At 50.7% G+C, this 26,262-nt stretch overlaps 1 protein-coding gene across 1 annotated transcript; it reads right to left on the reverse strand.

The window, feature by feature from the left end:
- Positions 1-12,662: 12,662 nt before the first annotated feature.
- Positions 12,663-25,301, reverse strand: LOC116940926 (homeobox protein Hox-A10). The gene is made up of 2 exons (XM_032951316.2): positions 24,202-25,301; positions 12,663-16,894 (listed from the first exon to the last, which is right to left on the reverse strand). Exons 1-2 carry the CDS (start codon positions 25,271-25,273, stop codon positions 16,566-16,568), a joined length of 1,401 nt encoding a protein of 466 aa, XP_032807207.2. The 5' UTR covers positions 25,274-25,301; the 3' UTR covers positions 12,663-16,565.
- Between the last annotated feature and the right edge of the window lie 961 nt (positions 25,302-26,262).

The raw sequence follows: 26,262 nt of genomic DNA on the forward strand, positions 1-26,262 counted from the left end.
TTACGCCGATAAAATCTATTCCAAGGCGGGCCTATATAGCAGCGTTCCGGACCACGTTGAGCGTTAGAAATGCAAGCCGCTGCCTGTTTGCAGTGCGCACATCACACAGCTCTGCTCCACGCTCCTCCGATACTCCACAAAAACAACAGCAGGAGCCACAGCAGCAGTAATAACAGCAGCAGTAACAGCAGCCACAGCAACAGCAGCAGTAACAACGGCAGCAACACCGACAACAACAGCAGCGCCGCACGGCTACCATCGAACACCTCCAAGCGTCACGTACGGCAGGCGACTCGCGCTGCGCGTTAGTTGTCCCGAGCCAGACGTCTCTCTTCCATTCCGCGTTGTGCTATCTGTTATTCGCATCGACTACACACACACGCGGATGCGCTGCGATTATAATCATTGTGATAACAATCCACATTAACGATGCTGCTGCTGATGATACCTGCGCGTGCCTTCGAGTTCGATATATCTATTTTTTTCAATAGTTTTTTTTTTTAACCGTAGCTGTTCCTCCGCCTCGCCGAAATAACGAGCCAATGAATCCTTGCGTCGCAGAAGTCGCCCATCGACGAACGTCGCCTACCCAAACGTCTACCCGACGTCTACCAGACGGAGCGACGTGCGGTGCGTGCGGCGCAGCTGCAAAGCGGAGGAGCGGAGCAGTACGGCGGAAGCGGAGCGAGGAGACAATGCAGAGACGGAGAGCCTCGTAAAACGGGGCGCTCTTGCACGTGCGTTGACACCGATAGCCATCGCGATTAATAATAGATTCAATTATGAAACAATCGCGTCGGCTTTATCAAAGGTGAAATACACCGCGCACGCGGGGGTCTCATCAGGCGCCGAGCGAACGCGATCCCCAAGCCGTCTCCCCGTGACCCCGACCCTGTCCTGCATCGCCGCCTCAACCACCACCACCACCACCGCCTCCATCGGAAACCCCACAACCACCACCACCGCCTCCACCACTGCCACCACCACCACCTCGCGCCGTCACGTGCTCATCCCCCGCCTCTCCCCTCCCCCACCGCCGCCTCGTTCTGGAGATCGATAGCGCTGCGCCCCCCATCACAGCGCGCACGCGCGCTGGTTACGTAACCAGATCGAAGAATATCCGCGGGCGACTATTGATGGGGAACGGGGGTAGAGTGGGCGGGTGTGGGGGGGAGGTAGTAGGGCGTGTGCGGTGCAGATGTGAAGGGGTGGGGTGGAGTGGTTGGGGTGTGGAGGTGGGGACCGAGTGGGAGTGGCCGGTATAGAGGTTAGCGGTGGAGGGGGGAGGGGGCAAAGGGAATCGGAAGGGATCGGGGGGTGATGATGGGTGATGCCTCGGAGGGAGCGGCAATCTTCCGTGATATTCTGGAGTGTCAAATCACTCACCCACTCAACCAAACATTCACCCAACTCATCCCCACCCATCCAACCCAACCACTCGTCCACGTAAGGTGTCGATTACTGGAGGTATGGGGCGGGGGGGGTGTTTTGCTTCCTTGCCTCGAGTGCTTTGAATATATATCAGACCACGCAGGCAACATGTCTACAGGAGGCATTGGGTGCAATCGGACGCAGTTGAATAATAACTCTCTGCTCGTTCTGTCCACGATCCTTAACCTCCCATCACTCGCCCCCGTCGCTCTCACGCCCCCACCCCCTCTCGCCTCCGGCTCACAACGGAACTCATCACGTAGAAAACGATCGGTGTGAGGCTGGGTGCGTGCCGGTGGTGGGGTAGGGAGCTGCTGGTGGGGTAGGGAGCTGCTGGTGGGGTAGGGAGCTGCTGGTGGGGTAGGGAGCTGCTGGTGGGGTAGGGAGCTGCTGGTGGGGTAGGGAGCTGCTGGTGGGGTAGGGAGCTGCTGGTGGGGTAGGGAGCTGCTGGTGGGGTAGGGAGCTGCTGGTGGGGTAGGGAGCTGCTGGTGGGGTAGGGAGCTGCTGGTGGGGTAGGGAGCTGCTGGTGGGGTAGGGAGCTGCTGGTGGGGTAGGGAGCTGCTGGTGGGGTAGGGAGCTGCTGGTGGGGTAGGGAGCTGCTGGTGGGGTAGGGAGCTGCTGGTGGGGTAGGGAGCTGCTGCAAGAGGCAAGTTCTATTGCAGTGGTGGCAAATACCGACATGCCAGAGAAATAAAAGAGACGCAACGGAGAGGCAATGAACTCCGGCTTGTGAATCGACTCGGGGACTTGTGAAATATCGCACGTATGACAATGGCATGTTCAATATAACACGCATTTCGAAATGACAGAGGCAGATTAAATAATACCGCGGCGAGGAATCTCGTCGCGAGCGAAGGTGCAAGTGAATCGCCACTGGTCAGCGCTATAGGACAACAGGAGCGAGGCTCTCACACAAGACAAAGCCAAATATCCCCGTGTAGCCTTGACATATTATTGGGGCAAGTGCTGTTCGCGAGCATCTATGAATTACTGGCAGGGCCACTTCACACGGGCTACGCGTTTGAGGTTGCTGAGTTTACCTCGAGGGAGCCCAGTGCCGTTGGTGACCGTGAGCGGGAGTCGAACTCGGGTCGCCGGATTCGTAATCCCGGCGCGCTAACCGCGACACTACCGCTACCCATCGTACACGCACGCACAAAGACAAAGATCACCCGTTTATCCTGCAATAGACTGTTGGGGCAGATGCTGTTTGCGAGCACCTATGAAGGTCGGGCAGCAGACAAAGAGGTGGGTGGCCAACGCCAGGCCGCCTTTGTCTCCCTAGTGGCGATGTTTATAACACCGTACCAGGTAGTACATTAGAGGCCCAGTCGACCTAGCTCCAGATAATCGTCACTGGTGTTGGTATACGTGAGCAGGAATGGAACTCGGGTCTCTGGGTTCGTAGCGCAGCGCGCCAACCATTGCACTATCGCTCCACACACACACACAATGCTCCCCGCCAGACACACAGAGCCCCACACACACCAACAAAGACAAAGATCCCCCGTATAGCCTGAACATACTGTTGGGGCAAGTGCTGTTAGCGAGCACCTATGAAGACCGGCACGGCACACGGGGGTGGCCAGCACCACGCCGCCTTTGTCTCCCCAGTGGCGACGTTTACACACCGCACCAGTTAATCATTTGAGGCTGAGCCGACCTAGGGGAGTTCAAATAATCGTCACTTGGTGTTGGCCGTCAGCGGGAATCGAAGCCGGGTCGCCAGGTTCGTAGCGCAGCGTAGCGCTAACCGCTGCACCACCGCTCCCCACACCACGCGCGCCGCCGACAGCGCTGCTCACGGGCGCGTCACCGAGCTCTGGAGGAGGTGAACAATCCCCGGGACAGAGAGGGAGAGAGACGCGGGAGAGAGACGTGGGAGAGAGACGCGAGAGAGAGACGCGGGAGAGAGACGGGGCGGTGCCGGGATTCCGCGTGCGCAACGCGCCCGGTGCTCGACATCAACCGCGACATTCGAGGTTGGCAGTTGTGGGGGTGGGGCGATGGTTTTTGGTGGGTGTTGGAGACTGTTTTTGTTGTTGTTGTTCCGGTGGTGGTGGTGGTCGTATTGTGGTTGGGTGGGAGGGGTGTAAGGGAATGAGGGAGGGAGAGGAGGGAGGGAGAGTGTGTCTGCAAGTGGGGGATTGTTAGGGTTGGGTTTGGTGGTGGCGGTGGTGGGGTAGCGGTGATAGGGGCGGGGTGGAAATATAGTGCAGCGGAGCGCTACATAGAACGTTTACAACGCCGAGGCATTGCGAGTGCGACGAGCGGAGAGTGGCGCCGAGGAGAGTGGGAGCGAGCGAGAAGGCGAGAGAGCGAGAGTGGGGGAGAGCGGAGAGAGAGTGGGGGAGAGAGAGAGAGTGGGAGAGAGAGAGTGGGAGAGAGTGGGAGAGAGAGAGCGAGCACGCCGTCACTGACCTGCGGTTGTGACGCTCTCCCACGGGGCAGCGCCAGGCGCTCCCAGAGCGTCGTGGCGTGGTGCGACTCCATCGCTCCTCTTCCCCCCCCTCCCGCTCCCTTCACTTTTTCCTTTTGCTGCGTACTTATTCTTCTACTGCTACTACGACAGCTCCCAACGACCACCACTTTTTAAATGAGTTTTGGTTGTTTTGTGACGTCTCACGCTCCTTCAGCGTCGCCGAGTCTCGGAGACGCGCGGCCACTCGCAACCTCGCTCCGGCCATCTGCCTCCCTTGAGCAGTGACAGAGCCCTCCGCATGCATGTACACATCATAAACCCGAGCTCTGTAATAAACCCCCCCCCCCGTCTCCACCACACCCACCCACCTACCCACCAACACCACCGCCACCACAACCGCCACCATCTATTCTCTCCGCACCCGATCGCCGCACCCCGCAACCCCCACCACCATCACCGTCTCCTTCAGCCCATCCCTTGCACCGTTCCCTTTCTCTCCGGCGCTGTTTACAGCTCCCAGGACCAGACAAATTGCCACCGTCTAGACGATATTTAAATCACGTTTAACTGCAATTACTGCCGAGAGGAGGCGTCCGTGGGCCACGGAAGAAGATCCGAGAGGTTTTCGGGAGATGTATTTTTGTCGGACGAAGGAAGCGCCTCTTCTTAAAATGAGAGAGCGCTCTTTAGAATTTCCCGGTGTCTTCATTCCCGACAGGATGTCTCTCCCCCCCAACCCCGGTATCCCCACACACACACACCGGTGAGACGGAGAGACAACTCCAGCGGCGACTCTGTACGCGGACATCCGAATCGGTCCCGGGCTCTCCCCCTAGGTCGACACGGCCTCAAATGAGTACCTGGCGCGTGTGTGTAAATATCAACACTGGGGAGACAAAGGCGGCCCGGCATGGTTTTGCCTACCCATCCCCCTCGTATGCCGTGGCGGACTTTATAGGTGTCTCGCCAAACAACACTTGCCCCGCCCTCCCCCCAATCGTCTATTGAAGGCTATTCGAGGAATCTTTGTCTTTGGAAGTGTTAAGGGTCCCTGTTTTTATTTGGTGGTAAAGATGAAGAATTCCGCACGCACGGTTACGCTTTGCTCGCTGTCACTCGCGTGTTATCTGAAGGTATGACAACCGTGATGTGCTTCTGCGGCCAACTTCGCTCTCGGCTATGAAGAATGGCCATTGCCCGAAACGTCACCATTTATATTATAGGACAGAATTATTCATGTTCGTTTCATTAGCCGGACTATGCACATATACACACATATATATACGTACTTACGTATATATACGCGTGCTGTTTAGTTAAATGGAGCGTTTTATTCGGGAAATAATAAAAAATACATAACACGCCAGAATAGTGGAGTTTTTTTTAACCTTTATCATCACTTATAGCCCACGTGTTGTATTTGCATAGAAATACATGTTGGCCCTAAATTCAGGACTCATGAGTTTTAACATTGCCATGAAAACACCTTTTGATATATATTTTTTATCTTCAAGTTCATGTTTTGTAAACATTAATATAGTTTTCTTGTTCTTCCTTTGCAGGTGACATTGACAAAATTCAAGAAAATTGACTAACGAGTTAAAACAAATTATGTACGCTAAAAGAGGCAGCTGTAATCTTAAAAGAAGGTCCTAAATGCATTAAGACAAGATAATGCATGGATGTATTCAGGATAATGGAAGTCAGTTTGGACAATTGTTAAAATACATTTAATAGCCCTATGTTATTTGTTAAAATAACTTTTGGGCCAACCTGCACATACTTAGTAGATATGTTCATGTGCCCCGCCAAACACACAGAGCCCCACACACACCAACAAAGATCCCCCGTTTAGCCTGCACAGACTGTTGGGGCAAGTGCTGTTAGCCATCACCGATGAAGATCGGCATGGCCCGTGAGGGGGTGGTGTAGGTAACACCACGCCTGGCCGCCTTTGTCTCCCCAGTAGCGATATTTACACACCGCACCAGGTACTCATTTGAGACTGAGTCGACCTCGGGGAGGCCCAGGACCGGTTCAGATAATTGTCACTGGTGTTGGCCGTGAGCGGAATTCGAACTCGGGTCGCCGGGTTCGTAGCGCTGCGCGCTTATAATTACAACTCCCCACTCACAAAACAACCGTCATTCGTCACTAAGTTGCGGTGACGTCACCACATCGCTTGTGCCAGGCTAGGTGCACTTTGAGGCCTCGTGAAATGTCGAAGGCTTTCTGTCAGGAGGTCACGGACACCTTGTTCATGTGCCCCGCCAGACACACAGAGCTGAGATGTGTGTGTGTATATCAAACAAAGATCCCCTTAGTATAGCCTGAACAGACTGTTGGGGCAAGAGCTGTTAGCGAGCACCTATGAAGGCCGGCACGGCACCCGAGGGGGTGGGATGGTCAACACCACGCCCGGCCGCCTTTGTCCCCCTAGTGGCGCTGTTTACAACACCATACCAGGTGCTCGTTTGAAGCTGAGTCGACCTAAGGGCAACTCAGGATTGGTTCAATATAATCGTCACTGGTGTTTGCCTTGATCGGGAATCGAACTCGGGTCGCCGGGTTCGTAGCGCAGCGGGCTAACCGCTGCACCGCGGTGCAAGTGTAATCATACATACACAATGACATACTAAACACGTACACACACTCACACCGCAGGGACGCGTCCAACTCACTGACCGTACAGCGCGCCACAGTAACAGAGACGTTACAGATGTATAAATCAAAACAATTAAGAGGCTCGTTACAGCTTGCTATGAAATGTGGTCAACGGTATATATTTAAAAAAATCACGCAATAAAAGTCAGATGGGAGCGATACCAGCATGAGTGTGCAGGTTTGCTTGGCTGGAACGATCTTGGCACACGGGGCCATGCGGGGTGGGGAGGTGGATGGATTAAAGGCGAGGGAAATGATTCTGGACGCACGAACACCGCGCACTGTCGCGATGGAACGCGTGTGCATAGCCCCTGCTGACGACACGCGCTGTGCCTTATTCACAATATGTAAGTGTGCGTGTTACTGCTGCTGCGTGAATGTTGTTGGTTGTGCGTCGGTGAGTATTTTTCCTCTCTCTTTCTGCGTGTGCATAATTGTATTTGTGGGTTGCTGTGTGTGCGTGTGTGTCTCTCGGTGTACAATTGTGTGTTGGTATATGTGTTTGTGTTTTTTTGTTTTTGTGTGGGGGTCGGTCATGTGGCGGATTCGCGCGCTGCGCAACAAACCAGGCAGCTCAAGTTCGTTTTTCCGCTCGCGGCCACCAACATCAGTGGCGATTGTCTGAACAGATCCGTGGGATCTTCCCCTAGGTCCGCTCAGCCTCAAATGAGGATCTGGTGTGGTGTGCGAACGTTGCCACTTGGGAGCCAAAGGCGTGGTCTGTGCAACCCACCCCCTGGGGTGCCATGCCAGCTTTAATAGGTTCTCGCTGACAGCACTTGCCCCAAGACTCTGTAATGTCTATGCGGGGGAACTTTATCTTGTTGTGTGTTTATGAATGTTGATGTACGCGTGTATAGTGTCTGTGTGATTGTATGTGTAAGTTGGCGATTGTGCGCCTCTCTTTGTACGTGTGTGTGCGTGTTATTGCTGCTATCTCTGTTGGTGTTTCTGTGTGTTTGTATGTACTGTGCCTCCCCTAGGTCGACTCAGCCTCACACGAGGCCCTGGCGCGGTGTGTAGTAAATATCCCCACTGGGGAGACGAAGGCGGCCGGGCGTGGTGCTGGCCATCCACCCCCTCGTGTGCCGTGCCAGCCTTCATAGGTGCTCGCTAACAATACTTGCTTCTACAATCTGTTCAGGCAATTGGGGAATCTTTGTCAGTGTATGTTTGTGTGTGTATATATATCTTGATGTGTTACGAGTGTGTACTGGTGGAGAGCGGTGGGGCAGCGTCTTCACCGCTACGAACTCAGCCACCCAAGTTCGAGTCCCGCTCACGGACACCAACACCAGTGTCGATAATCCGAACTGGTTTCGGGCCTCCCCTAGGTCGAGTCAGAAAAACAAAGGCCGTCTGGCGTGGTTCTGGTCACGCGCTTCCTCGTGTGTTGTGCCGGCATTCATAGGTGCTACTTGCTGTTGCCCAAACGTCCGTTAAGGCTATACGGGGGATCTTTGTAGGCGAATCATTTGCGTGTATTTTCGCGTATTTTATTATTTTACACGCTGTTATTTAACTCAGTCTGTTGTATCCTCAAATCTTGTAACTCAATTTTAACCCATATTCCAATGTGGTATCGACTGCAAACTTGGTATACATATGTCATACTGATGACAATACTATATTCTATCATAAAAAAATAATCAATATATTTTTTAAACATTTATTTTCCATATTGGTGGTGTATGTGTGTGTATGTCTTTGTGATTACGTGTGTATGTGTGTGTGGGGAGCGGTAGTGTAGCGGTTAGCGCGCTGCGCTATGAACACGGCTACCTGAGTTGGATTCCCGTTCACGGCCAACACCGGTGACGATTATTTGAACATGTTCTGGGCCTCTCCTAGGTCGACTCAGTCTCAAATGAGTACCTGGTGCTGTGTATAGTAAACATCGCCACTAGGGAGACAAAGGCGGCCGGGCGTAGTGTGGCCCACCCACCCACTCATGCGCCGTGTCGGCCTTCATAAGTGCTCGCTAACAGCACTTGCTCCAACAGTCTGTTAATACTATACGGGGGATATTTGTCTTTGTGTATGTATGTATGTGTCTATGCGGATCTTTGTATGTGTGTGTGTATGTCTGTGTTGATGTGTGCATACGTGGCGTTTAGTGACCCACATAAATGGAAAACTCATCAATAATGCACAGATTTAAAACTGAAGGCCTCATGTACGGTAATATATAAAAGTACGATATACTGTATGACTCCAACTACAGTTACAGGTTGAACCAAAATATGCATGAAAAATACATTCTACGAAAATTAAAACATTATAAAGTAAACTTGTTAACTTGTCTTTACACTTCATATAGTATGTATATTAATATAAAAACACGCGTGCAATGGCGGGTTCCATTTGTCCATTAAAATACAGCAGGTATACATCGTTCAGAACAATGACGTCTGTCCTGCCGAACTAACATTACGTTATAAACACATAGAGAACGCGTTGGCACGACGAACGTAAAGTTAAGCTTGAAAGTGCATCAAGTGCATCCATTAACCTTGGCGTCCACATCAATAAACACCAATCACTCTTGTAAGTCTACCTAGCATACAATTAGTTGCGAATTTGATCTTATCCAATTTAAAAGTTAGATACTTAACCTGCTCGGGGCATGTGTTGATCGTAGAGCATTGGGTTTATCGTAATTGTATAATTTTAAGTCTGGGAACATAACAAGCAGAAGGTGAGGTTGATTCTGAACTTCATGTACATACAGTGAGGGAAAAAAGTATTTGATCCCCTGCTGATTTTGTACGTTTGCCCGCTGACAAAGAAATTATTAGTCTATAATTTTAATGGTAGGTTAAATTGATCAGTGAGAGACAGAATAACAACAACAAAATCCAGAAAAACGCATGTCAAAAATGTTATAAATTGATTTGCATTTTAATGAGGGAAATAAGTATTTGACCCCTCTCAATCAGAAAGATTTCTGGCTCCCAGGTGTCTTTTATACAGGTAACGAGCTGAGAATAGAAGCACACTCTTAAAGGGAGTGCTCCTAATCTCAGCTTGTTGCCTGTATAAAAGACACCTGTCCACAGAAGCAATCAATCAGATTCCAAACTCTACACCATGGCCAAGACCAAAGAGCTTTCCAAGAATGTCAGGGACAAGATTGTAGACCTACAAAAGGCTGGAATGGGCTACAAGACCATTGCCAAGCAGCTTGGTGAGAAGGTGACAACAGTTGGTGCTATTATTCGCAAATGGAAGAATCACAAAAGAACTGTCAATCTCCCTCGGTCTGGGGCTCCATGCAAGATCTCACCTCGTGGAGTTGCAATGATCATGAGAACGGTGAGGAATCAGCCCAGAACTACACGGGAGGATCTTGTCAGTGATCTCAAGGCAGCTGGGACCATAGTCACCAAGAAAACAATTGGTAACACACTACGCCGTGAAGGACTGAAATCCTGCAGCGCCCGCAAGGTCCCCCTGCTCAAGAAAGCACATATACATGCCCGTCTGAAGTTTGCCAATGAACATCTGAATCATTCAGAGAACAACTGAGTGAAAGTGTTGTCGTCAGATGAGACCAAAATGGAGCTCTTTGGCATCAACTCAACTCACCGTGTTTGGAGTAGGAGTAATGCTGCCTATGACCCCAAGAACACCATCCCCACCCTCAAACATGGAGGTGGAAACATTATGCTTTGGGGATGTTTTTCTGCTAAGGGGACAGGACAACTTCACTGCATCAAAGGGACGATGGACGGGACCATGTACCGTCAAATCTTGGGTTAGAACCTCCTTCCCTCAGCCAGGGCATTGAAAATGGGTCGTGGATGGGTATTCCAGCATGACAATGACCCAAAACACACGGCCAAGGCAACAAAGGAGTGGCTCAAGAAGAAGCACATTAAGGTCCTGGAGTGGCCTAGCCAGTCTCCAGACCTTAATCCCATAGAAAATCTGTGGAGGGAGCTAAAGGTTTGAGTTGCCAAACGTCAGCCTCGAAACCTTAATGACTTGGAGGTCTGCAAAGAGGAGTGGGACAAAATCCCTCCTGAGATGTGTGCAAAACTGGTGGCCAACTACAAGAAACGGCTGACCTCTGTGATTGCCAACAAGGGGTTTGCCACCAAGTACTAAGTCATGTTTTGCAGAGGGGTCAAATACTTATTTCCCTCATTAAAATGCAAATCAATTTATAACGTTTTTGACATGCGTTTTTCTGGATTTTTGTTTTTGTTATTCTGTCTCTCACTGTTCAAATAAACCTACCATTACAATTATAGACTGATAATTTGTCAGTGGGCAAACGTACAAAATCAGCAGGGGATCAAATACTTTTTTCCCTCACTGCAGACTCTTGGGGAAAGTGCTGTTCGTGAGTGCCTATCATGGCCGGGATGGCGCACCAGGTGGTGTGGGTAAACATCATGTTCGGCCGCCTTTGTCTCTCCAGACATGTTTACACACCACAGCAGGAACTCGTCTAATGCTGATACCACTCGCCACTGATGTTATCCGTGGTCGGGAATCGAACTTGGGTTGTTGGGTTGGTTGTCGCAGTGCCCTCTTCACTGCGCCAGCCCTCTGCCATTATTTATGTGCCCCCAGTTACAATGTTTACCCACCGCACCAGGCAGCCATTTGAGGCTGAGTAGGCCTTAAGGGAGGCCCCGGACCGATTCAGATATACACCACGTGTTATCCGTGGCCAGGAATCGAACTCTGGTGGCAGTGCTCTAATCACTACGCCACCGCTCCCCACAATTGATGCGTAACATATACAGACGTAATTACATATGCACCCAGGGTATTAAAACACCTGAAAGGAATTCCAGTCTGAACGTCAGCACCACACTAACCAGCTCATAATCTGTGCCACCGCATATTGCTATACGATCGATATAATCCGTGTGGTACATCTGTGCCAAACTGCCACGAGGGAAGACACGGTAAGCACACGGATCATTAGAAATGTGAAATTTGAGCCGGGACGATTAGTTTGAAGAGGTCGATGAATCCACGAAAATGTTTAATCGATTACTCTTTATTGGGATCGATTGCTCGATTCGCTTTAAAAGTAGCGGTTGCCTCCGCATCTTGCCTTCAGAAGGCGGGAAACCCCCCCGAGAACGAGCCACGCCCAGTGTGACGCGTCCGATAGGGCGAATGACATCATCAAGCCCCGCCCATCACCTTCCGTCCAGCAGAAGACGTGGGAGGCAGAGAGTTTAAAATTGTAATTATTTGCGTGTTATCCAATTGCTCAAAATTAATAGAACTAATAATCGGTATAGTTATCAATTACTTCAGCTCTATACTAACGCGCACAAATATCCACACCCATACCTATGTTTTTAGAGTAAGAATCTGAAGATTATTTTTAGATTTGAGGAATCCGATGAGCTGTAAAGCTCCTTTTCACAGACGTCCAATAACATTGCCAGCCTTATACGAGACCTCCACGCAGTCATTAACAAAGGTACGCCCACGTGCAACTACATACGCAGTTTAAACTGTTTATAAGGCCTCGTCTCTGCAGTATATGAGACTCACTGGTACGTACACGAGACAGCTATATTCTGCAATTTGCCTCCGCATATAGTTTATCGCAACACTTAACTCATCACAACACTTAACTCCAGCAATGTAATTAACTCGATTTGTTTACCCTTATTTAAATTGTAGATTATTTTTGCATATTTATCATATACATTTGTTATTGCGATTGCATGTTGTTTTAGCTTTTCGTTATTGCCCCAGTTCTCTAGTGCAAAATAATAATAATAATACACAAAAAAAATGTTGCTGTCGTCTTAAATGGTCTCTCACCAGGAGTTCCAATAAAGCAACTTGAGTGGCAGACTGAACGACAGTCGTAGATTCGGTGCACAACGCGCTGTAGATGCATCGTGTATGCTGAGTAAATCAAAGACAATCATATCGGCCTATTAAACAAACAAAAAAAACCCGCTCTTGCCATGACTTCAGCAATAAAACATTTCATTTCAAAGCTATTGAACCTTGACCAGGTTCAAGAAGAGGATCGCGCTAGGGGGCTGCTGGATCAAGGAATTAATGAGCTCAGGTGAAGTTACAGGTTCGGGTCGAAGTTTACCACAACCGTGACGCAGAGGGGGCGACCGTAGCCGATGAGACCATGCGATTTACAACATTTTGTTTTATTTCATCACAGTACAGAAGTGTCCATTTGCGGTCAAGAGACACGCTGACGATAGTTGCATCTTGCCTGGAGTGCGTTACGCGTGTGTCGATAATGCATAGACAGCAGAACGTGACAGCCTATATAAAGTCCTCTCGACTTGACAGCCTTATGGAAGGAATATGCATTTGCAAAAACGCTTGTCTGGATGCGTGTATTTTTTTTCAGATCTTAAATATCTGGTGGCAAAAAAAAATGAGTTTTTTTTTTTCATATACACATATACAATTGTCATGCATCGAAAAAATGGCTTTGTCTGTGTGTTATTGTGTTTATGCTTATGTATATATATAATTTTGTAATTCACCATAACTTTCATTGAGCTCTGTTACGCAAAAGCAGCAATTGGCCTGTGTGCGCGCGCATGCGCATATAAAACACTCATGTATAAATGTAATTCTTATTGTAATTACCGTTATATTAAACTGCATTTTTGACATTCATTCGCGTATACCAACACGTACCTAAATCGATAAGCACATCGTTTGACATGTATTATAACATCCCGCGCGCACACACACACGAATATATATAAAACACATTTTGGTTTTTGTAAGCGAATATTCCGTATTAGATTATGATATATTCTATATCAAATGCATGCAGACAATGGACACGGGTACCTATACTGTAGTGTAAACAGAAGTGAGGGTACTTCTATATGCGCATAATATCACTAAGCCTGGGCAAACATTTAGCTTCCTTAGAAAATATTTAAGTTGGGTGTGGGACAAGAGGGCCTACGTGGGTTAAAAGGCCTTCGTTGTCCCGGTGCTCCCGCCACGTGTCGAGCTGCTACCAACAACGGCTGCAGATGCCTCTAGGGGGCGGCAATCTGCACCGCAGCGTCACAATGGCCGATGACGTCATTGCTGTTTGCATGAGGACAGAAGCAATGCCTTTTTGCCCTACGTAGGCCTCTTTACGAACCCAGGCTAACCCCAGTCCTAAAACAAACAAAAACAACGATACGCTTCCACTCGCTGACACAACGCACAGCCTACATCGTTGGGCCGAAAAAGAGCTGTTTTTTTCGTGTATGAGCGAAGGTAAAAGGTACATGTTTAATTTCAAAGATATTTACAACACCCCCCCCCCCCCCCACCTCTTCATTGCTGAAGCTGCATTCGCACAACTTAGAAGACTTGTTGCTGTGAGCTCTGCGCAGAAAAATTGATCAGAAAATAAAGATCCAACCGAGGGACACCGAAGGCGACGGACGTGTCCCAAGCATGTTGTTAACATGTCGTAACATCCGAGTCACGAAGAGTGTCTCGCAGCCTACAGTATGCGTGCACTAAATCCAGGCCCAACAGTCAGTCATTGCATCAGCCTCGCAGGCAAATTTGTTGCCAATGGCAGAAGCAAATTTGTTGGCACCCCTCACCATGCCGGACCCCCCCCCCCCTTTCCACCCCCGCTTTCTCGCTGGCTTCACAGACAGCTCCCGCTCGCCTCTCACGGAAGGACCCACCAAACTCCACCTCTCGTGCAAATAATCATCAAGACTGTGGACACTCGTAGGGCGACACCCTTCACTGACACTCGTTCAAACGCACGAGCGCACGTGATTCGTCTGCTTGTCCTTTTTCTTTTGGCGTGTGCGTTTAACTCGGGAAAATGAAGCCCCCCCCGAATCTGTACAATACGCGAATCCTCGTCGACAAGGGATGCTTTCGGCAGTTACAATTGAATCAACAGATGTTTGCGCGCGCGCGTGTGTGTTGGTGGAGGTGGCGGATATGCTCGTGGAGTAGCTAGCGAGTTGTGTAGGGTGGTTCAACTGCACACGTAGGCACACGGCCTCGGAAGGAACTCCACTCTTTGCTGGCGCCGAGGCTGTGAGGAGGTGGGAGAATTGGACAAGGGTCCGGGTAGGGTGGGGCAGGAAAGTAGAGTGGGGGGGGGTCCATGCAAACCACGCTAGGCCGCCATTGGTGTATACTAGTACGGTATACACACCGGCATATTCATCTCAATAAACACACAATACGAACCCAGTGCGGGGCCATATTGTACCCAGAGCCGTCCCTAGGGTACGGGCAAATCGTGGCGACCGCCCTGAGCCCCGAGCTTTGGGGGGGGGGGGGAAGGGCGGCGCGCTTGGACGTCACAGTGTTAGATGTTACACTTCCGGTTTACTTTTAAGGCGTTGGAGGGGGCGGGGGCGGGGCACACGGTGTGGGATTTGTCGCGGGCCCCGCACCCTCCCCGCTATAGACGGCCCTGATTGCGCCAATATATACATTAACATTTGTGTGTATGTGCGTTACTCGTCACGTTTGTATATGTTTGTGTACGTTAGTGTGTTCGCACGATACAAAGGGCTACATTAAACCCCCCACCAAATACAATCGCAACTGTTAAACGCTTCATTTGTGCTTTTACGCCACTGTCGTCGCTGTACCGTTCATGCATTTGTTGTTCAAACGTTCACAATATAATATTTACCTTTATAACCGCGTGAATAAGTGTGTGCCGGCACCTGTCGTGTCTTTGTGTGTACACGTATGCGTGTGTGTGTGTGCATGAATGTGTGTGTACACGTGTTCACATGTCTGTGTTCATGCATGTGGGTGTGGCATCAACATCTCAGTCAGGTCAAACCTATAACACCTGGATGAGTCTCGTGGCATCCTGTCGGCGAGCATGCCAGACATCACGTGGCCGGCCTCACAAGCGATGCTAGTGACGTCAGCAAACAATGTCTGTTGTTCTTCTAATCTATATAATATGCGTGTGTTTACATCCGTATAGAGGTATGGCTACACATACAGCCTACACAGACTGCTGTGGTGTTGTCGCTAGCGAGCACCTTTGCAGGCCGGCACGAGGTTATGTGGTTACGATCGCACCTGGCCGACCGCCAAGTTGGTGATATTTACACTCCCCGCCAGGGTATTCGTTTGAGACTGAGACGCCCTAGGGGATGCCAAGGATCGGTTCAGGTATTTGGCAGCGAGCGGGAATCGAACCGTGGTTGTCCAAGGTTAAGAGCGCAGTGCACAAGCAAAGATTAAAAAAATCCCCAGTATAGCCTTTAGCAGACCGTTGGGGCAAGTACAGTTTAACAAGCACCTATGAAGGCCGGCACGGCACGCGAGGGAGTGGGTGGCCAGCACCACGCCCGGCCGCCTTTGTCTCCCCAGTGCTGATGTTTGCACACACACACATTTTTACACACACACAGGTAAAACGTGTATATATGTCACCAGCCATTCAGGCACACATCATTTAAGGGAGATTACGTCATGCACATAGAATTATATTATTAAAACAAGATCAACGAGAGATAACGACATTTACAGAGGGTCCGACCGTTACATTAAACGTCACGCAACGGCACAAGTCTATAATTATAAATATACAGCGGGGTCTCTTCTGCCTCGTGTTTGCATTGACACTTCGTGTTGTTGAGGTTGCTTTTTTTCACCCCCAAGAACCAACGCAACGTCACAGAGTCTTCGTGTGCACGTGATCATGAACCACACGCGGAGTTTTCCGACAATCACCGTCGCCACCACCATCATCACACAGTCACTCCTCGAAATACTGCAATAAAACAATGACATCAGCAATATGCGTTCCTTTGAAGAGGGGAAATGAAGATAATAATATTAAAAATCAAATTGTCCGTGAGCTTGTGTTTGGATTTTATCATGGTAGACTGAAATAATATATTTACCGTGTGATTTTATTTTGTTCAGACAAAAAATCGGAACTCTACCAGACTTGTCTTCACGCCATTACGCAGCTGTCTCCGACACAATTCATACACATCACCAATCGTAACAACATCTTAATAATAATTATCATCATCATCAGTGTTATCACCACACACATTAACACTGGCGACTAGGAAAAGCTGAATCCGGAAGACAGCTCACGGATGCGACTCTCTCGGCTCAACTTCTTGAGCTTCATCCGCCGGTTCTGGAACCAGATCTTGACCTGGCGGTCGGTGAGGTTGACCCCGCGGCTGATCTCGAGACGCCGCTCGCGCGTCAGGTACATGTTGAAGAGGAACTCCTTCTCGAGCTCCAGCGTCTGGTACTTGGTGTAGGGGCAGCGCTTCTTGCGTCCACTCTTGGCCGTCATCCAGTTACCGTTGTTGTTGCTGGTGGTGGTGCTGCTGCTGCTGCTGTTGTTGTTGATGCTGATGATGGGAGCTCTGGGTGTTTCCTCTGAGCGGAGGAGGACACAGTGCGAGCGAGGAGACAGGAAGAAGATCCGTTGTGAGATTAACAAGTCGTCGTGATCACGACCAAGGTGCTGATAATATTTACACACACAAAGATCCCCCGTATAGCCTTCACAGACGTTTGGGACGAGTGCTGTGAGCGAGCGCCAACAAAGATTCCCCGTACAGAGGCCTAGGCGGCAAACGAGGTTGGGTGGCCAGCGCTACGCCCAGCCGCCTTTGTCTCCCTAGTAGCAATGTTTACACGCTGCACCAGGTACTGTCCACGTGCACACATACATACACCTATTTCGTAATGCATCATAATGCTGTAAGGCTGTAGTATAATTATGGTGATAATAATTGACAGTTGCTGGTCAACCCCCACACCGACACAAGTGTCTTTATAATGGGGGGCCGTTTGACCATACTTCACCACGCTCGTCAGTGCGGGTTGGCGAAGGGGACCTAGAACCCGTCCTGATATCAACTGGCCGTGGCCTGGAATCGAACGAAAGGCAACGCGTGAATGGCAGAGTATGCTGAGCAATGCGCCACTGCTCCGCAATGCACACACGGTACTACACAGGTCCAACAAAGGCATAACATGGAGATACATAGAACTGCAACAATGGAACATAATACCGTACAATTATGATTATAATAATGCACTATTCCAGTAAGCGTGACCGAGTCTCAAATTGCATTAATATGCGTACGTAGGCCCGCACACAAACATACCTACATAGGCCTACACACAAACATAGTATATAGACCTGCAACACACACATACACACAAACATACCTACATGGGCCTACACACATAGTATATAGACCTGCAACACACACATACACAAACATACGTACATACGCCTACACACAAACATAGTACATCGAACAATACATACAAAAATACGTACATAGGCCTGCAAACACACAAACATATGAACATAGGGCAACACACACACAAACATAAATACATAGGTCTGCAAACACACACATAGTACATAGGCCTACAAGACAAAGATCCCCCATATAGGGGAAAGTGCTGTTAGCGAGCACCTATGAAGGCCGGTAACGGTACACGAGGGGGTGGGTGGCCAGCACCACGCCCGACCGCCTTTGTCTCCCAAATGGCAATGTTTACACACTGCACCAGGTACTCATTTGAGGCTGAGTCGACCTAGGGGAGGCCCGGGACCGGTTAAGATGATCGTCACTGGTGTTGGCCGTGAGCGGGAATCGAACCCGGGTTGCCGGGTTCATAGCGCAGCGCGCTAACCGCTACACTATCGCTCCCCACAATAGGCCAACACACACAAACATACGTACATAGGCCAACACGCACACAGACATGCGTACAAAGGCTTGCAAACACACCCGAATATACGTACATAGGCCTGCACAAATGCACATACAAACATGCGTACATAGGCCTGAACACACATACACGTAACAAGCAGTCTTCATGTTTCAGTAGACGGGGCGCCACGGTGGCTAGGAGATGTTAACTACCTCGCTCGGTATGCAGGAGGTCGTGCGTTCGAACCCAACCCTGACGCCTGCTGTTTATTTGGAGTTTGCGTTTCTCTCCCCCCGCGGTCGCGTGGATTTTTCTCCGGGTCTTCCGCTTTTTCTCTCCACATTTAGAATCAACGTCACGCGTTTAGAGTGTTTGGCTGCTATGCATTTCCACGTGATAAGCCCCTTCGTTGAGCTATCATTTGTGGCCTGGTCGCTTTTGAAAAAGAGCTTTATAGCTCAGTGGGCCTTACCTGGTAAAATAAAAGAAATAGTTTTGTTTATAGTTCAATTTAGAGCAGTGGTTCTTCTTAACCTGAGGTGCACGCGTGCGCTGGGGGTACGAGATGGGGGTGCGAGACATGGGCAGATTTTTTTGTTAAGCACGGGCACGTAAATACAACTACTTTGTCTCACCAAACCGATGTGTTTATTAGCATTATATATACACACAAAAATAACGAATGAGAACCAAAGGGATTGGAGGCTGCACTAAAGGACCACTGGTTTAGACAATACGAACTAGGGCTGCCAACCGATGACCGGTCCGGAATGGCAGGAGACGATACTCGTTTCCAGGTAAACTGTCGTAACGAATTCACCGATTGGCAGGCTCGATCGTACAAACGGCACGGCGTGCGTCACCGCGTTTCTAAGTTGAAAGGCAACGGTGCGGCCCTGCCAATTGCTTCCTCACGCCACTGCTGGTGGAAGGTGCCTCCACTCGAGGGAGCTTCAGAGACGGCATTTGGCCTACTCTTCCATTCTGACCGGGCGCCTTGGAAGAGGTGGTATTTCAGCTGCCGCGCCGGGAGGTAGCATTGAATCGGCGACCTCCGGATTGCATGTACAGCGTTTTAACCATTACATTACTGTGGTAGCTCGCTTCATTTGCTGTGTTATTCATTCGGCCACCGATAATGCAAAAATATATACTTTTATAACCATAGTACATATACAGGGTGCTTCCATGTGTTTTTTTTTTAACAATAATATGGGACTATCGTTTTTAATGGAAAAAGAACGGATAATACACTGTAACATGATAACAAATGTGATGTTAAAAGCTTCAAAGAGTCCCCACGTGTTCGCCGTCGTTGTCAACACGTGGCCTGGAATCTTATCCAGGTGGTCTCCAGAGCCCGGAGGCAGCAGCACGTGTCACGTGGTGTTGTCGCAAATTATTTTAAGTGTTCACATCTTTTTGAAGCACACTGTATATCTAAGACGGTCTTTTTCTGAGATCACGTAAGAGGATCGATGATTGTCTCAAACTTAATCGTATTTTCTGAAGAACATCAGTCGGCCGGAACGTCGAAATTACCTATTTTTCCCTCAATGTGTATTTTCATGCGTCGTGCGAACATCACTCGAGCAGCAATAATGTAATACATACATACACGCTTGCATATATATACAGCATACACATATATGTGCCTTCCAGCTATGAACCGCAACATATCCTGAAGAAGGCCCGTGGGCCAAAACGTTGGCAATACATACACAACACGTATACAGTACCTACGCAATATTTCCATGACTTGCCAATCCACTGCTGTATATGAAGGCCTCCCCACATTGTGTCGGTCGTTGAGGTTGCTTGACCATACCTCAACCACGCTGTTCGGAGCCACTTCAAGATGGGGAGTTGTGGGCATCATTCCGGCGTCACGGTTCACATCTCACTCGCCACTGACGTTAGCCGTGGCCGGAACACCTCATTGAGTTAGTCGGGTTCCTAGTGGAGTGCCCTAACCACGGTGCCACCGCCCCACCGTGGAAACATTCACACGGAGGAATGCGTGGGCCCGATAAACACCCCTTAAACGTGGCATTGGTCAAACTCCTACTACTAAAATAAGCACATTTATTTTAGTAGGTAAGGCCCACTGAGCTATGCAGCTCTTTATCAGAAGCGACCTGGCCACAAATGATAACTCAACGAAGTGGCTTATCTCGTGCAAATTTCTTGCAGCCAAATAGTCTAAACGCACGTTTCTAGATGTGGAGGGAAAACCACGCGACCACGGGGAGAACATGCAAATTCCAAATATACTGCAGGTGTCAGGGTCGGGATTGAACCCACGACCTCCTGTATACCAAGTGAGGCATTTAACATCTCTCCACCGTGGCAGACGCTCCAATAGCGTCTGCCACGGTGGCGAGTTGACCCTCCAGATAAAGTACTGCGATTCAGTGGGGTTTTTTTTTTAAAAATAACAAATCAAATTGCAGCACTGATATTCTTCCTATGCTGCTATTAATCACTCGGTCGTGTCCACGATATTCACTCGGTAATTCACGTTTCACATAATACGTGGAGTGCAGCCAAACACCTCCCGGCCCGCTCCTCCTCCTCCTCCACCCCCTGGCCGCCCCGACACATCCCGTCCGTGCGGAGAACGCGTAATTGTCCTTCAGCAGCAACAGCAGCAGCCATGCTCAATCCACTGCTGGATGAAGTTCTCACTCGCTAAGTCGCCAAGATCATGCGACGTAGCAAATGTCGTTTTATCCCTGCACACGATGATGGCTGTAGCGCGGCCCACGAGCTCGACGCTAATGTGGAGGCTTGCTGCTGGCTGCTGGCTGCTGCTGGGTCACAACGAGATGGCTGCAAGAGTTCGTATCGTTTTGCTCCTCCTCCTCCTCCGCCGAAGGAGCGCAGGCTACAGTGGTGTTTGCTCTACGGTCCATGGTGTGGGGTTGCATGGCCACGATCGCAATGTCGTGGCGTGTCTTTAAATTTCTGTCTATGTGTTTCTCTCTGTCTATATGGGTCTCTGTATATCTCCATGTGTCTCTATGTATGTCCGTGTGTCTCTAAGGGTCTCTATGTGTCTCTGTGGGTTTGCTATGCGGTCCATAATGGGGGTTGCATGGCCACACCACTCGCACTGGACTAGGTTCACAGTAACGATCTTAGGTTTCACAGTCTGCAAAAATGCACACATGCAATGCAATACACTTCAGCTTTAAGCGCTGACGCGGCAATCTCTGCGTTGGAATTTGATGTTATATGATAATAATAATTTAGACTGAGTTCTGCAAATGTATTATTACGTTCCGTGCGGGCGCGCACATTTGATAATATAATGATCGCTGATGAGCACACCAACACAGAACACACGCACCGGCCTACACTACACACGGCCGCCGACACATAGGCAGCCATACACACACAGACGAAAACAATAACACACTCCAACACACACACACAATAAAAAAAAATACTCTATTACGCAGACGACAAAAAAAACCCCATCACACAAACCACACACGAACGTGCAGATACACAGATAGACAACATGTTAACAAAGCCAAGTGCTGTTAGCGAACGCTTATGAAGAAGGCGGGCACGGTACACGATGGGGTGGGTAACCATCACCACGCCCGGCCGCCTTTGTCTCCCTTGTGGTGATGTTTACACACCAGCACCAGATACTCATTTGAGGCCGAGTCAACCTAGGGGAGGCTCACAGGAACGGTTGAGATAATCGTCAACAGTGTTGGCCGTGAGCGGTAATCAAACTCGGGTGGCAAGGTTCGTTGCGCAGCGCGCTTACCCACTACACTACCGCTTTCCATTACCTATAAAGACACACACACACAAAGACAAAGACCCCCGGTATAGCCTCAACAGACTGTTGGGGCAAGCTTTGTCAGCAAGTGCGGATCGACATCTCATCTTATACATTTAGATATCGCCTTAATCCAAGGGGCTTTACAACAATTATATGTTTAAATGCACATAAGATGGTAGTGGTTTAAATAAGAAGTGGGGGTGTACTTATGGTTACAAACAAAGACAAAGATCCCCCTATAGCCTCAACAGACTGTTGGGGCAAGTTCTGTTAGCGAGCACCTCTGAAGGCGGGCATGGCACGCGACAGGGTGGGTGCCCATCACTACGCCCGACCGCCTTTGTTTCCCTAGTGGCGGTATTTTCACACCTCACCAGGTACTCATTTGAGGCTGGGTCGACCTAGGGGGAGGCCCAGGACCGGTTCAGATAATCGTCACCGGTGTTGGTGGCCGCGAGCAGAAATCGAACTCTGGTCGCTAGGTTCGTTGCGCAGCGCGCTAACCGCTACACCACCGCTCCACATACACACAGACACACAAAGACAACAACACGCACACACACATGGACACACACAAAGACAACAACACGCACATGGACACACACAAATACAACACACACACACACGGACACACACAAAGACAACACACACACACATGGACACACACAAAGACAACACGCACACACACGGACACACACAAAGACAACACACACACACACATGGACACACACAAAGACAACACGCACACACACGGACACACACAAAGACAACACGCACACACACACACATGGACACACACAAAAACAACACACACACACATGGACACACACAAAGACAACACGCACACACACATGGACACACACAAAGACAACACACACACATGGACACACACAAAGACAACACACACACACACACATGGACACACACAAAGACAACACACACACACACATGGACACACAAAGACAACACACACACATGGACACACACAAAGACAACACTCACACACACACACATGGACACACACAAAGACAACACACACACATGGACACACACAAAGACAACACTCACACACACACACATGGACACACACAAAGACAACACACACACACGGACACACACAAAGACAACACACACACACACATGGACACACACAAAGACAACACACACACACATGGACACACACAAAGACAACACGCACACACATGGACACACACAAAGACAACACACACACACATGGACACACACAAAGACAACACGCACACACATGGACACACACAAAGACAACACACACACATACACACTGACACACACAAAGACAACACACACACTGACACACACATGGACACACACACACACTGACACACACACACTGACACACAAAGAGAACACACACACTGACACACACAAAGACAACACACACACACACATGGACACACACACTGACACACACAAAGACAACACACACACACACATGGACACACACACTGACACACACAAAGACAACACACACACACACACTGACACACAAAGACAACACACACACAAAGACAACACACACATGGACACACACACACACACAAAGACAACACACACACATGGACACACACAAAGACAACACACACACACACATGGACACACACACACTGACACACACACAAAGACAACACACACATGGACAAACACACACACACTGACACACACACACAAAGACAACACATACACACTGACACACACAAAGACAACACACACAAAGACAACACACACACTGACACACACAAAGACAACACACACACATGGACACACACACTGACACACACACAAAGACAACACACACATGGACAAACACACACACACACAAAGACAACACACACAAAGACAACACACACACACTGACACACACAAAGACAACACACACACAAAGACAACACACACACACAAAGACAACACACACTGACACGCACATGGACACACACACACACTGACACACGCAGAAGCTGCGCGTCACATGACGCCCCCGTCGAGCGGAGCCGTCATGAAACATCAACGAGGACGCGACTCGCTCCGCATTAATTAATTAATTAGTTGCGAGCGGCTGTCTCATTTTATAACGAGAAGGCGCGGGCCCCCCTCCACTACACCCCCCGCCCCCCCCCCCAAACGTCTGAGACACCACCCGGCCCACCCATCATCTCATCGCGCTCCTCACCTCCCGCATCCTTGCTCCCCGATCTCCCGTCCGCTTCGACCATGATGAGTCCGGGTGACGCCGCCACCTCGACCGCCGCAGCCGCCGCCGCGTTGTCCGGTTGCTGGGCCTCCCGACTCGCTCCGTCGCCCGCCGACTCTTCCCGCTCCCCCTCCTCCTCCTCCTCCTCGGCCGCCGACTTCCCCGCGGGCGAAGGCGCCGCCGCCACCGCGGACGAGGGAGCAGCCGCAGCCGCCGCGTCCTCTTCCTCGTCGTGCTGCAAAAGCCCGAAGGAGTCCCTCGACGGTCTGTACGCTTGGCCCAGGTAGAAGTATCCCGGCACGGGCACTCCGGCGCTTTCCGCCGCAGCGGCCGCGGGCTCCGAGGCGAGCGAGCGCGCGAAGTCCGTCTCGCCCTTGCCGCCGCCGCAGTAGGCGGCCTCCTCCTTGATGGCGTGCGAGAAGGAGCAGGGCCCTTGCGAGGCCTCCTGGAGCTGACCGCACGCGCGGCTCGACTCTACCCAGGAGCAGCCGTCGCTGGCTGCGCTCGCGTACGCGTGAGGGTGCAGCGAGCCCGTCTGCTGATGCTGCTGATGCTGCGGGTGATGCTGTTGCTGCTGCTGCTGGTGGTGCTGGTGGCCGTGGTGGTGGTGGTGGTGTTGCTGCTGCTGGTGATGATGATGAGGATGATGGTGGTGATGATGATGATGCAGACCGTGCGCGTGCTGTGGAACATCGTGACGCTTCGACAGCGCTTGCACGAGGCCACAATTTTGCGCGGAGCCGTAACCAACCTGCAGGTGACCGGCGCCGTGGGCCATATAGAGTCCGCTTCCTAATCCTCCTGCTGCTGCTGCTGTTGCTACACCACCACCAGCGCCACCACCACCACCAGCAGCACCAGCACCGTAGTAAACCTCCCCGGCTCGACCCGCGCCGATGAGCGAGTCGACGAGGAACGAGTTGGCGATCCCCGCGCCGTTGGTGCACGACGCCATGGCGTGCGCCACGCCGCACAGCGCTCCGGCCAGATGATGAGGATGATGAGGAGAAGGAGGATGAGGAGAAGGAGGAGGCGCCTTCCACGCCGACATGGCTCACGAAGAAAACATTCGCACATGGAGAGGGGACAACTAAACCCCCACCCCCTCCCAGGCAGCTCGCGCCGCGTCACGTGGCGCGCCGGCCAATCGCGCCGGCACCGCGAGACGCGCCACGCGCACTCCGCGTACCCCTCCTCCTCCTGCTCCACCACCACCACCCCGCGTCCCCCTCCTGCTCCTCCTCCTACTCCTCCTGCTCCTCTTGATCCACCACCACCCCGCGTTACCCTGCTGCTCCTCCTCCTGCTCCACCACAACCACGCGCCGCGTCATCGGAAGGTGTCGCGCGCGCGCTCTCTCGCTCCTCGCTCGCTCGCTCGCCGAGCCAGATTTGGGGAGAATTTTCGCATTGTTTATTTTGAAGGCGCGAGAGAGAGAGATACCAGGCACGGCGACGCCCCCCCCCCACTCGACTGTTGCTGTGTGACAGCCGTGAGACGGCAGGGCGAGCGAGCGCGTCGTAAGGGCGCGCAGTGGCGAGAGCTCGACTCGACGGCTCGCGTCGTAGGGGATGGGTCGTGAGCGCGCTCCGTCACTCAACGCAGCCACTGTGGGGCGCGACACGCGGCCAACATCAGTGGCGAATGTCTAAAACCGGTTCTGCGTCTTAACCCCCCTTAGGGCCGACTCAGTCGTGAATGACTTCCGCGCGCGCTGCGTGAACGTCGGCGCGCAAGGAGAGACAAAGGTGGCCGGGAGCGTGGTCGTGAGCCCTCCAACCACCTCGGTCGACGTTCCGGTCTGCTCGCTCGAACGATGTTTGCACCCAAAATTCTGCTGAATGCTTACGCGGGCGATCTGTGTTACGTGTATGTTGCGTATGTGTTTACGATGTCTTTGTGTGTTGGGTGGGCGTTTGCTTTGGGTGTTTGTGTTTATCGGTTGTGTGTAACGCGTGTGTGTTTTGGGTATGTGACCTGTTTAATGTGTTGTGTGTATGCGTGTATCTTTCGTATGTGAGTTGTGTGTGTGCACGTGTT

This window comes from Petromyzon marinus, chromosome 10 (genome assembly GCF_048934315.1).
Source record: "Petromyzon marinus isolate PM22_M1 ecotype Great Lakes invasive population chromosome 10, UKy_Petmar_22M1.pri1.0, whole genome shotgun sequence".
Lineage (NCBI taxonomy): Eukaryota > Metazoa > Chordata > Hyperoartia > Petromyzontiformes > Petromyzontidae > Petromyzon > Petromyzon marinus.

Excerpts from the sequence above, each read along its gene's own strand:
- LOC116940926 (XM_032951316.2), bottom strand. The coding sequence starts at position 25,273 with ATGTCGGCGTGGAAGGCGCCTCCTCCTTCTCCTCATCCTCCTTCTCCT. Across the intron at positions 16,895-24,201 it reads GGGGAGCAAGGATGCGGGAG|AGGAAACACCCAGAGCTCCC; the intron begins GTGAGGAGCGCG and ends TCCTCCGCTCAG.